The sequence below is a fragment of the Capra hircus genome, chromosome 17 (genome assembly GCF_001704415.2).
Source record: "Capra hircus breed San Clemente chromosome 17, ASM170441v1, whole genome shotgun sequence".
In the NCBI taxonomy this organism is placed as follows: Eukaryota; Metazoa; Chordata; class Mammalia; order Artiodactyla; family Bovidae; genus Capra; species Capra hircus.
In genome coordinates, this window is record NC_030824.1 from 3,417,239 (window position 1) to 3,430,865 (window position 13,627).

The window sequence follows — 13,627 nt, forward strand, 5'->3', positions numbered from 1 at the left end:
ACTTACATATATTGTGAAATGATTATCACAATAGATTTTTGTGTTTCTTAAAATATATACCTGAAATCATTAACCACAGACTTATTTGGTCTCTCTTCATAAATAATAGTTTATAAATATTTCAAGTATATATTTATATATACATGTGTGCTGTGCTGTGCTAAGTTGCTTCAGTTCTGTGTGACCTCATGGCCTGTAGCCTGCCAGGCTCCTCTGTCCATGGGATTCTCCAGGCAAGAACACGGGAGTGGGTTGTGATGCCCTCCTCCAGGGGATCTTCATGACCTAGGGATCGAATCCCTATCTCTTTCATCTCCTGCATTGGCAGGCAGGTTCTTTACCACTAGCGCCGCCTAGGAAGCCCATGTATACATACACGCATATATAAAATTTTAAATTTAGCTTTAATGTAGCATTTCTAGAATTATATAAACTATAGTTATTTTTAGTTGGAATGTGGTACATGTTGCCTCTTGGATTATAGAAATTACCTAAAATATTAGATGAAAAGGGTAGTAAAAAAATGTGTATAAACACATTAAAGATTAAAAAGTGACTGAGTCCACTGAAAGGAAGTGATCTTATGAATTAGTGATGAAAGTGCATTTGCAGGTTATTGTCTTACTGGAGTCTGAGTTTTAACAGCTGCTGGTAGTTTAAACTAATAGAAGTCTGAATAGACCATAATAATTTGAGTATTCATTCTGTGTATGGATTGTTTCTTAATAGAAACACTGAATGGTATTGCTTATCTTAAATTACCTCAAAGCATAGTTGTAAAAATGAAATAAGGTAAGTAATTATGTTTTGTAAACATGAAAGGTGCTCTCTCATAGTGTGTGTACATAATATAAAATTATAAAATTATGTATTACACTTGAATAGTAGTTTTAGAAGTTGTTTGAAACTTCATTTAGAGCCCATAAATACAATTTGTTGCAATTGAAAAAGATATTGGATGAAAAAGTTACATTTGTGTTACAAGCATAGAGTATTGTAAAAGTATTTAAATAGGCCAAATATTTTAGAAGCAGATGTCATATAAACAATGAATGCATTAATAATATGTCAGTTTTATGTGCTATGTAATCAGGTTCAAAGTCCTTTGCTGGTTATATACTTGTAACACTTTGATCATTTACTTGATTTTACTCTGTGTTCGAATTAAACTTATAAGTTCTTATGATCATTATGAAGTTTAAATATTTTATTAATTTTCTGGCCCTTTCTGTAATTAGCTGGAAGGAGGAATGTTTTCTTTTATTTATAGTTGATAAAGCCAGTTTTTAAACTAATCCAATTAAACGATGCAAACAACAGCAATCTTATTTTGTTTCTAAGCAAAGCACATGTATTTTAAATAATGGTTTTAAAATACTATGTATGAAACACTGCATTAAATGTAGCCATGTTGTGTTACTCATCATTACAATTATCTTAATACTAATCACATGCTGATATATTCCTTTAATTAATGAGGATAAAACAAAATAAGTGAAATTGGAGTGTCTCTCATTTGTCTTGCACTGTACCAGATACTTTGGTGAGATGTAAAGAAATCTCCAAACCCCTGTTCTTGAGGAGCTTATGCTATTAAATTGGGGTAAAAGGTTTTTAAAATCATCAAAAAATGGTAAAATATTACATACTATGTGAATAAGTACCAAAGAATGTGATAAAATTAATATGTTCTAGAAGTGAAAAGAATGAAAGTTTTAAATATAACGTTCCTGAAAGAAGTATGCTTACATTTTATGATATTCAGAGAAGTCAAATTTGATTACAAACTCTTCACTAGGTTTCTGAACTGAGATCACATCAATCTTAGTTCTGCCGAGCTGTTGTTCTAGTTAAGAATCCTCCTCAGCCTGGTGGAGCCTAGTGTATAAGTAATATGTGCATTATCTTTTGTTTATTTCCAGGCATACTTCCGACAGGGTGTTGCCCTCCAGTACCTCGGACGTCATGCCGATGCCCTGGCAGCCTTTGCATCTGGGTTGGCTCAGGACCCCAAGAGTCTCCAGCTTCTGGTGGGGATGGTAGAAGCAGCCATGAAATCTCCCATGAGAGGTAAATATGATAAAAGTATTTGTTCCAACACTAATTTGAGTCAGAACGTTTCTAATCTTTGAAGATTTTTGACTCAGGCATTGAGAATTGATAGGTTATCATATTAGCTAAGGTTGGATATTTTAGACAGAGGAAAATTGGAAATCACTATCAATAGCTGACATTAATGAGGCACGGTGGGATGGTGGTAAGGCCACTTGTCTGGAACTTTGTGGACCTAGATTATATTTTGAATTTTTCATTAACTAGCTATACAACCTCTCTGGATTTTAGGGTTATGTAAAGAATCCTTATGTTTTTTGTACTTGTCAGATTCTCTACCTCTAAAACAAAACACCTCTGGTAGTAAATTGATCTGCTCAGCTGGACCAGTATGCCATCTAGAAATAAACAAATGAGAGAATACATTAGACATTTCTTAAGAGGAAATATGGATCTAACTGTAGGCTATGTCCAACATTTTTCAGAAGAACATTAAAAGATTATGTTGAATTAAAAGGAAAGAGAAAAATAAGTAGATATGTGGTTTTTACCTGTATTACTTCTGTGTTATACCAATTGGTGTTCTGGAACAATAGATTGAAAATAGTACTGTGAAGGTTGGAGGTGTTCTAATGCTCAGATCAGATTGACTTCTGTTTGAGGAACATAGATTTTTGTGGAAAGAATTCTTGGGAGGATTGGGCTAAAAGTGTATACCTGTGTATATCTTTGTGGAATGATGGAGACACTAAGGCAGGTTGATGCTGATGATGTCCCATACTAACTACATGATGTCAAGCAAAACTCTGTTTTCGCCTCTGACATGGTGTGTTTTTGAGTGAACCTAAAAACCTGGATGGCAGTATCATTAGGTAATTTATTTAGTTTTGAAAATATTTGCAGCATTAGATAATTTTAATATACTGGCTAGTTTGATACTTGGCTCAAAATATTTATGTGCTAAGTAAAAGTTTGATGAACTACATGGTACTCATATGGTTTCTGAGCAATTCATAGCTATAAAAAATACTTTTCCTGAAAGCGAAGATTTCATGTTTTAGAAAAAAAGTGGTAAGGAAACCTCTCTTCTTGCGATTTTATAACCCCATACAAAGCTGAGTCTTTGCTGCAGGAACCTAATGGCTTCTCCCACTGGGGGACCTGCTGTTAATAAACTCTGACTTAGAGCAGACGCACTTTGGAGTGCCAGGAGTGGGAAGGGAGGGAGGGGAGATGGACAGCAACAACGAAAATCAATCTCTTTCTCTCCTTTCTGTTTTTCTAGTATTTTCTCATTCTCTCCCTGTATCCCTCTGCAAGTAATTTACATAGATCATTTTTTATTTAGTTCATGATATCCCTTTATTCTGAAGTATTTCTGGGGCTGCCTTTAGAACACTGGAGTGAATGTGTTGAGGTCAGCAGAATCATACTTACCAGTTTGCCTTTGAAGCAACTTATTTAGGTAAATGTAAACAAATCTCTGCACTGCAAGAAATAGCTCAGTGCTGCTGTCCCCCTTAGGGTTTTCTGTGCCATGTTCTTTCGCATCTTACAGAGTGACCTAAGGGCGACCCTGGAGAAAGCTGCATCTTACAGGTGCCTGGAGCACTTCAGTATTTTCTTCTTTATCCTTAAAATGACTTATGTCATTTATTTTTGACATTGCCTTTACCACTGTATCTGTTCCAGGTGGGCTTTTCTTATCAACACTGTATAGAAAGACTGTTGCTTTACACAGCATTGTTCTGTTTATCATTGCACATCTTAATGACCTCTCTGTCATACGATTATAATTCACAAATCTGTCATTATTTGCTGCCCATTTTTTGGCCACTGTTTATTTTAATCTCCTTCAGTGTTCTCAGTTTCTGCCATTGTTTTTGCTTTTTTTTTTTTTTTAGTTTCTGCCATTGTTGAGTAGCTGTGTGGCCCAGGATGCTTTACGTGTAGGTCTGATCTGTGTCCATTGTTTTTATTTTGAAATGCAAAATGAATCTGAAATGCAACATGGAGACTCCCTTGTTCAAGTGCTTCTGTAAGCAAACAAAGCTCCCCCTTTGTGCATAGCATTCTTGTCATTTGGCCTTTGGGGGAAGTTTCAAGTTTGTTGTTGTTGTTGTTTTATTTAAAGGATAGGGATAATATACCCTTGTTCCCAAATAACTACGTTCTATTAATCCACATCGAAACTTCCTTGATTTTTTAAAATATTGTTCCCTATTTTGATAATTGCATTGTCTTTTTTACTTTATTTTTATGGTTTCATTCATGCTTACCAACCAGATATGAGATTATCTATTTTTCTTGTAAATATATTTACATCACTGTGTATGTAATGTATTTCCCTTAAATCATTTATGAAAATACACAAATATAAGTATTAATATAAAGGGAGACTTTTTCATGACTCTCAAATTGTCCTTTTACTATTTTCCATTTTTCTTTTTTAGATTGTCTTGCAGCAATTTCAGTTCATTATATCTTATAAATGTTTGTGCAGATTTGGATAGTGTCACATAGTCCTGCTGCCAACCACATATTTAATAATACAATTACAAAGTGAGATGGAGTTTACCTTTATTTGTTCCTCTAAAGACGGCAGGGCTGCTTCTTGCTGAGGGTTCTCTTGTGTATATTTTCTCCCCTCTTGTTAATTCGGTAATCTAAACACTATTACATTTATGGGCTATCACCTGTCGTGGTGTTTCTTTCAGCTTCAGAGGATCCAGGAAGCTGATTTTTATGATGTACTGGTGGAAAATGGCTTGAATGTGTATAAGCTTTTCTCTCATAGTCAAATTGGGGCTCACCTTTTATTTACCTGATTGTCCACCCTTGAGAACTCTTTTTGTCTGATTTTTTTTTAGAAGGCAGTCACTTTTCATAGATAGCCTGTTTCTGAAACGTTGAAAACAAAACAGAACTGACTTTTCCTGAAAAGACTGGGACTCTGATCCCAGCACTGCCATCTGTTCTCCTATTGACTGGGCAAGGTTCTTCCTTTCTCTGCCCCTTGGTTGGTATCTGTAAAAGGGGCATGAGAACGAGTAGCTTGTACTGTCGTTTTGAGAATCAAGCCCTGGCACGTAAAGGCAGGCCCCTTTAGGACACCTACCCCCCAGTGTGGTGCGTCTCCTCCTGGAGAGAGAAGTCGCGGTGGTGAGAAGCTTGCTCTTGTCTTTGCGCTGTGGCTGTGGAACAAACACTGCACAGCACACACGATCCTCTTGCTAAGCACTCGGTTCCTGGAAAAACTGCCTTTTGCCTCAGTGTTAGTGTATTTTTATTTAAAAGGTCTGGGAAAGCCTAAAGTGATTCTTGATTCTTCTGCTTTGTCCTCTGTGAAGCAGTAGAACCCAGTGTCCTGGCTACCTTAAAGAAGTGTGCCAGGATTTAACAGTCTTTAAGATGAATTTTCCTTACTCCACTTTCCCCTCACTCTGACTACCATGTCTTCTGCCTTATTTCTTTAGAAGGTCTTTGAATCCTTTTGGAATGAAGTAGGATATAAATAAATTCATAAGTGAACCCAGAAAAATATGAAGTGACTTAGCTAAATGTGTCAGTTTTTCTTTTTCTTTTTTTGAGCAGGGTTAAGTTTTCCTTTTAGTATGAACCAAAGCTCTTTTTTTTTTTTTTTCAATTGTGGTAAAATATGCATAACATCTAATTGACCATTTTTAGTTGTGCAGTTGTGTGGTGTTAAGTATACTCACAAGGTTGTGCAGCCAGCCCTTCATCTGTCTCCAGATTTTCATCCTCTCAGATTGACACTTTGTACCTGTTTAAACAATAACTCCTCCTCCCTCCTCACCCTACCCCAGCTCCTGGTGACTCCCAAGGTGCCTCACGTAAGTGGAATCACACAGTATTTGTCCTTTTTGTGACGTGCCCGGTGATCTTTAACTTAGTTTCCTCTATAAGGAATTTGCTTAAGAAAAGATAGAAATTAAAATTAAGTTAATATTATGAACCTTACCTCTAAACTTTGTTTGCGGGCAGTACTTTACTCTCATTACACTTTGCTTGCCTTCTTATGTGTTAGCAGTTGCTGTTCTCTCTGGATCCCTGTTCTGGAGATTCATTCCAAGATTGTTCCCCTCCCTACCCCGCCCTTCTGAATTTGCAGTTCAGTGTTACATTGTATCCAATAGTAATTGGTAGTGATATCACCAGGTTTTTAGGAAAGTTGAAGCCCTCTTAGTCATTTATGGTAATTAAATGTTATAAAGATAAAATGGAAGGCTCCAGAATGTCTTCTTAGTACCTGGGATAGATTGAAGTCTGTACAATTTCAGTTACCTTAAGAATGATTCATAGGAGACAGTCAGTAGAATATCATCACTTTGGAATAAGGCATTGTACCTGTTAACACATTTATTCCTCAATTCTGTAGATTTTTAAAATTCTAAATATGTCTTAAATTTATCTCTTATTTTCCATCTGCTTTGTCATTGCAAATATAGGACTTTTCCTCCAACTGACTTTCCAGGCTTCTTTCCAGTCCCTGCTTTTACTTTCCTTCCAGAATGAATTTTCTACAATGTAAATGTGATCTGTCATTCTCTTATTCATAATTCTACATTTTCCCTTTTGCCTGCAGGATAAAGGCCAACTGCTTTAGTATAAAAGATCTTATCTCTTTTAGTCTCATCACTAAGATACTCCCAGCTAAAACTATGTGCAGTTCCTGGGAAACACTGGTTTCTCATAGCTCCAGTTTCTGTTCAGATATCACTACCTCCAGAAAGCATTCTCAGACCTACCTGGGACCTGCCTACCTTCTCCTCAGGGGTCCTATAGCATATCCTACCAGTTCTGAGAAATCTGGATTGAAGGTTGTATCTTTATTTTACATATCATTAAGAAAATCAACTCCAGATGGCTCAGACAGTAAAGTATCCGCTTGCAGTGTGGGAGACCTGGGTTCGATCCCTTCATCAGGAAGATCCCCTGGAGAAGGGCATGGCAACCCACTCCAGTATTATTGCCTGGAGAATCCCATGAACAGAGGAGCCTGGTGGACTATAGTCCATGTGATCGCAGAGTCAGACACGGCTGAGCGACTAACACTTCACTTTTAGACATAGAATTGGACTTCCCTGGTGGCTCAAATGGTAAAGAATCTGCCTGCAATGCAGGAGACCTGGGTTCGATCCCTGGGTTGGGAAGATCCCCTAGAGGCAGGCATGGCAACCCACTCTATTATTCTTGCCTGGAGAATCCCCATGGACAGAGAAACCTGGTGGGCTATAGTTCATGGGGTCACAAAAAGTTGAACAGACTGACCAACTAAGCACAGCACAGATATAGAAATAACCAACCATTGTAAGGCGCCATTGAGTTCATGGATTGTTGCTGTTGTTTAGTCGTTTCAATCGTGTCTGACTCTTCGTGACCCTGTGAGCTGCAGCCTGCCAGGCTCCTCTGTCCATGGGATTTCCCAGGCAAGAATATTGGAGTAGATAACTATTTCCTTCTCCAGGGGATCTTCTCTACCCAAGGATTGAACCCACATCTCCTGCATTGACAGGCAGATTCTATACCATTGAGCCACTAAGGAAGTGGGAGTTCATGGATAATAAATCTCAAATTCACAGATGTTAATAGGTGAATAAATATGCAGTACTGATGAAATAAATATAGCATATCTTTTAACTGAGTATGATTATTTGCCTGTTACTAGCTTTTATTGAATACTACATTCCTTCAAGTTTTTCAAGTGTGAGGAAATAAAACTTTGTTTATCTTAAATTCTTAAAGCCTTTACATTTTGAAAGCGCATAACTAGTGTTCAGTGATTGTTGCAAAGTACTTTTACATTCTTATGAAGTTGTTTTGACATTGGATATTTTATGTATTATGCATAATTTCTGTAAAGAAAAATATCTTTACAGGCTGCCAAATCTCTGTTCCATCTAGCCTGAGAAAATCACACAATTAGTCCTTTTGCTAACAGCCTAAGTTTATTGTAGGATACGAATTAGAATTGTAGAATAGTAGAGTTGGGATGAAACCTTATAAATCACCTAATCCAGCCTATACAGTTTGTTTTTTTTTTTTTATCTTAAGTGAATTTGTTATATCAGTGCTTTTGTTCTATGTTTTGGTTTTTTGGCTGCAAGGCATTTGGAATCTTAGCTCCCTGACCAGGGATTGAACCCACATCCCCTTCCCAGTAGCCTCTCGGTACCTTTCTTCTCCACTTAAAATCAGCTCTAATTGATTTCTTGTATGGACAACTAAGAATGTTGTGTGGTATGGTATCAGAGAGCCTGAACTTAAAATCCTGCAATGGGTTCTTGTGGCTCTGTCCCAAGCTGTCTGCCCTTGCATGAATTACTTAAATACTCAGATTCTTCATTTCTAAATTAAAGGGTGGTTTCAAGTTCTTTTCAGCTCTAAAATTGTTATTTTCGCTCCAGCTGATTGGCCAGTGGTGTGCTAATATGCTCATCACTGGCTGCTGAGTCCAGTGGGTACCACCAAAATTCTGCTCCCAGTTGTTTGAGTATGGCATTGTTCTTTTCCTGTTCCAGCAATTCCTGGATTCTTTGCCTGTGTTTAACCCTATTGGTTAGCAAGGGTTTACTGGTTTTGTGCACTGCTTGCATCTTGACAGGTGTAAAAATGTTCTTTGTTCTCTGTTTAGTGATCTGATTGAAGGGAAAAAAATGCTCTAGGCACCAGTAGGTTTCGAGGTTTCCGTGGTAATGTTGATTCAGACGAGAGCTCCATAGTGAGTGGAGATTTGAAGTCATAAATTGTAAAAATTACATTTTAATGCAGTACTGTTGGCTGAGAGATTCACAATTTAAAGAGACCAACCTTTTAATAGTTTTTTTTTTTTTCTTTTAACATAGGCACAGTGGAACAACTAATGTGAAACAGTCTTTCAGGGAAGCTAACAACAAAAGTGTTGTAAGTGCTACCTCACTGTAGGGTTATAGTCATTAGCTCTGCGATTGTCTTTGGAAAAAAGAGGAGAAGAGGAAGAAGAAACTTAAAGGTCATCCACTTTGAAACCTAGCTTCACATGGAAAGAATCTCCTTGTGGCTTCCTGACCCCTAATCTATGTCCTTTCCACCACATGAAAAGAAAACAAGCTAAACATTAATTTTGTTTTTCATCTTACCTTAGTAAACTCAGATGATTTCTTTATGGTTTCATTTGTCATCACAATAGAAATTGATAGTACTTTTTTATGTGGTCATGCTAGTCTCAGTAACAGCAGGGTACACTGGGTTGCCAGTGAGGATGATGGCTATTTGTTGAGAGAGCTGCTTTTATATCTTCTAGGGAAAAAGGTGGACAGAGTTTATTAATCAGTCATTCAGATTCAGGTTTAACAAACATTTCATTCATTGAATGCCAGATGTGTTAGGAGCTTTCACCTATAGAGAAATGGTTTATAATAAAGTATTAAACAGTCCTATAGTGGTCTTCAGATTTAGCTTGGAAAATATTTTAAAAATTAACACACGTGAAACATCTCTAAAAAGATTAAGGGCCAAACTGCAATACTAACTATAAAAATAGATCAGAAGTTTAGATACAAAGATTAATGTGGGCGGGAGGACCTGGGGTAATGCAGGCATACCTCGTATTAGTGCATTCGCTTTATTGTGCTTCACAGATACTTTCTTTTTTTTTTTTTAACAAATGGAAGGTCTGCGTCAACCCTGCATTGAGTGAGTCTATTGGTGCCATTTTTCTAACAGCATTTGCTCACTTCATGTCTCTGTGTCACACTTTGACAATTCTTGCAATATTTCAAACTTTTTCATTATTGTTGTAGTTGTTCTGGTGGTCTGTGATCTGTTAATTTTGATGTTGCTATTGCATCACTGAAGGCTCAAATGATGGTTAGCGTTTTTTAGCAGTAAAGTATTTTTAATTAATGGGATTTTTTAGACACAATGCCATTGCTCACCTAATAGACTACAGTATAGTGTAGACATAACTTTGATATGCGTGGAAGCCAAACATTGCATGCGATTTGCTTTATTGTGACATTCGCTCTGTTGCAATGGTCTGGAGGCAGACCCACAGCATCTCTGAGGTCTGCTTAGATATGGTAGCGGTGGGACTTGAGTGATGTACCTGTAGTACTTTGAGAGGTCAGAAGGTCAGAGAAGAGAGAACTATTCAGGGAAAGTGATGGGTCCTAATCAAAGAAAGACCAGAAGAGAGGAAGAGTGTGGCGTACGCCTGTGAGATTGAAGTAAGGAAATTGCTGGACTGATGGTGTTGTCCAGTCATGTGAATGAGTGGACAGTGAGGCTGTAGCTGGATGAAAAGCTTGAAGAGTTTGTACCTGAAACGGACCATAGAAAGTTTGAGAAACCGTTGTTTCTAGAGCGTATTAGAAAGGGTTGTTTTGTGTATTCTCCTGCATTCTCTGTTTTCTTTTGTTTTTCTTCAGACTCCCTCGAGCCCACTTATCAGCAGCTTCAGAAAATGAAACTGGACAAGAGCCCCTTTGTGGTTGTCTCTGTGGTTGGGCAGGAGCTCCTGACAGCTGGCCATCACGGGGCCTCTGTGGTTGTCTTAGAAGCCGCTCTGAAGATTGGCACCTGCAGCCTCAAGCTGAGAGGCTCCGTTTTCTCCGCACTGAGCAGTGCTTACTGGTCTCTCGGGAACACAGAGAAGAGCACTGGATACATGCAGCAGGACTTGGATGTAGCCAAGACCTTAGGTAGAGTATGTTTTTCTCCTTTATTTGAGTGCAGAAAGGAAATGAAGAAAACGGATTAACCTGACGTGAATGGGATTGAAATGTGCAATGAAAGCATGTGCAGTGAAAAGTGATTCTACCTCTAGAACATTCCATATTTGAGAGTACTCAAGTCTTTAGGACTTTTCATTTAACAAGGTATCAAGGTTCCAAAAGGACAAAAGATATGGATGAACATACACATTGCCTTCTCAGAGATGCGAGCTCACTGATTTAATATCTCAAATGGTAGTATTTGTGGGATCTTTCACTTAAATTTACATTTTTGCCTACAAGAATGCGCCATCATTTTGTTGGAGTAGACAGTGGAGAGCAGTGGTTTGGAGTGTGGACTGAGGAACCAGACTGCTGAGTTTAGAATCTTGACTCTGCTACTTACTAGCTTGTGTGACTTTTGGCAAGTTGCCCAACCTCTCTCTGCTGCCATTTCCTCATTAAAAAAAAAAAAAAGGTTGTTTATGATAATCATCACATTGATTATTTAAGGTCTTGGAAGATTGCAGTAAGAGAAGAGATGTGGTGAGTCTTCCATTAGCATACTTGTAAAGAAGCAACATATAATAGGCTTGGAGTCAACCAACAAGATGATGGTTGTTCAGAACCAAAGCAGTGACCTCTCATTTCCAGGAAATTTGTGTCCCTGACTGCAGTTATATGTTATAACATCAATAACGATTGTCCAGAGGTTTAACTTCTAGGATCATAACTTCCCACATGGAGTCTTTTAGAGGAAGAAAAAAAAAAAGATGAAATTTTAACTAGTAAACCTGTGGCTCTCAAGTTAAGATGGCCTTTATATATTATAAATAATGCTGTAACTTAGAGAATATTCTCTTTTTTTTTTTTAAACCCAATTCAGGTGACCAGACAGGAGAATGCCGAGCTCATGGGAACCTGGGCTCTGCATTCTTCTCCAAAGGAAATTACCGGGAGGCTCTCACTAACCACAGGCATCAGTTGGTGCTTGCCATGAAACTCAAGGATCGAGAGGTAGGAAGTTTACATGCAGACCAAAACCAGTTTGTTTGAAACATGGGATATTTTTCTTTTTTGATGCTCAAAATGTTTTAATCATCTTAATATATTACTTTCAGAAGTTGATAATCATTGCTTCTAGCTTTCATCAACAAAGAGGTGTTGGACACCTGCCACATACAGGGCTTGGGGATATAAAGATAAATGAGACTTGGCTTCTGACCTCAGGATCTAATAGCTTGTCAGATGCAGTGTTCTTACGCGCTTCACATGTGCTGTGGATATGTGTAAAACTAGCCAAAAGCTGTATCAGTATGGTGTGTCCATTAAATTAAGGAAGCACACATGAGGCTTTGTCAGAGATGGAGTATTATTGCTGCGAATCCTTCACGCCGTTTCTTTGGTGGATTTTTACTCTGGTGATAGAGACATATTCAGTCTCATCAAGAGAGCTGAATTATAATGACAGAGAAATATCACCTTAGTCTTCTCTAGATAAATGAAATGTAAAATTCTTAGAGACTTGTTGTCTAGTAGATGCTCATGATGGTCCCTGCAGAGTGGAAAGAGGGTGGGGTTTGGCGGGAGACAGACCCAGATTTGAATGCCTGCTGCAATTCATCCTGGCTCGGGGATTTGGGGGAAGTTATTGTTTAACTTCTCTTTGCCTCTTATTTCTTATTCAGAAAATGCTGATTCCATTCATTCTGTACACAGTTGTGATAGGATTATAAATAATGTATGTAAAGTACCTAACATGGTACCTGGAATTCCATAAATGGTAATAGTAATATAATATTATAAATGAGAAAGAGAAGGTTAATAGCTGAGGCAACAGTAAATTTATGAATTAATCTATATGGTGGGAAATAAGTTTAGTTACATTTGTATCTTAGAATTTCACTGTAGGACATTATGGAGATTAATTATATTATTTAAATGACCCAGGATCTTCATTTCTCTAGAACACAGTCAGGTATTAGCAAGGAACGGTAAAGAAAAAAAGCCTTTACTTTAGTGGCATGCTGGAATCTCCCCTTGGGAATGCTGGACTTCTACAAAGTCTCTCTCATCCATGAGTATCAGATAAAAGCCTTGGAAAGCTACCAAGGGCCATGACATTTTGGCAGTTTTATTCTCAAGAGAGTTGCCTACACACTTTTCTCTTTGCCTATTTACTCTTAGTTTACAAGCAATCCTTATAAGCCAGATGATCTGATTTCTTGATGTTAAAAGGATGAAAAACAGGGCTCAGCTTTCTAGAGACAAATATACTGATAGCATTAAGAAGTTAAGGCAGGTTTAAAAACTAAAATAGTATAGGTATCTAGATAGGGCCATTTAGTGTAGGGACAGATAGCTGTAAGTATGTCAAGAGCTGGGTTTATACCCTGTTTTCCTAACCTTTGAGATGTATATATTAGCCCAATTATTGGATAGATTAGAAAGACTTAATTAGGGGCAGAGGGTTGTGATAGGTATTAAAAAAGGAAAGCATCCTAATTCACTGCCAAGATTCTGTCCTTCCCAAGGAGGCAGAAAGTGACATAGACTTGAGGAAGCTCTGTGAAACAGGCAGAACTCAAGCTGGCCTCGGAGAGAGATGTAGAAATTGGCATATGAGGTCTAAAACAGATATTTTCAACCATTCTATTATATATATATCATGTATATAGTCACAGATTCTTGGTTTTTAAAAAATGTGATATATATTAGTTGTATCTAATTACATAAATATTATACATGAAAACATTTTACTCTTAATTTTAAACATTTCTTCATTTTATTAAATGGTCTTCGTTTTATTAAATGAAGGTCTTTTATCATCATGCATTTAATCTATCTCCCTAGTGTTATAC

At 37.4% G+C, this 13,627-nt stretch overlaps 1 protein-coding gene across 3 annotated transcripts in view; it reads left to right on the forward strand.

Moving 5' to 3' along the window:
- Positions 1 to 13,627, forward strand: part of TTC28 (tetratricopeptide repeat domain 28) — a 574,371-nt gene that overhangs the window by 294,605 nt on the left and 266,139 nt on the right. For all 3 annotated transcript variants that reach the window (XM_018061050.1, XM_018061051.1, XM_018061052.1), the window contains 3 exons: positions 1,923 to 2,070; positions 10,482 to 10,754; positions 11,653 to 11,783. In XM_018061050.1, coding sequence (XP_017916539.1) covers positions 1,923 to 2,070; positions 10,482 to 10,754; positions 11,653 to 11,783 — 552 coding nt within the window. The remainder of the gene's footprint in view (positions 1 to 1,922; positions 2,071 to 10,481; positions 10,755 to 11,652; positions 11,784 to 13,627) is intronic.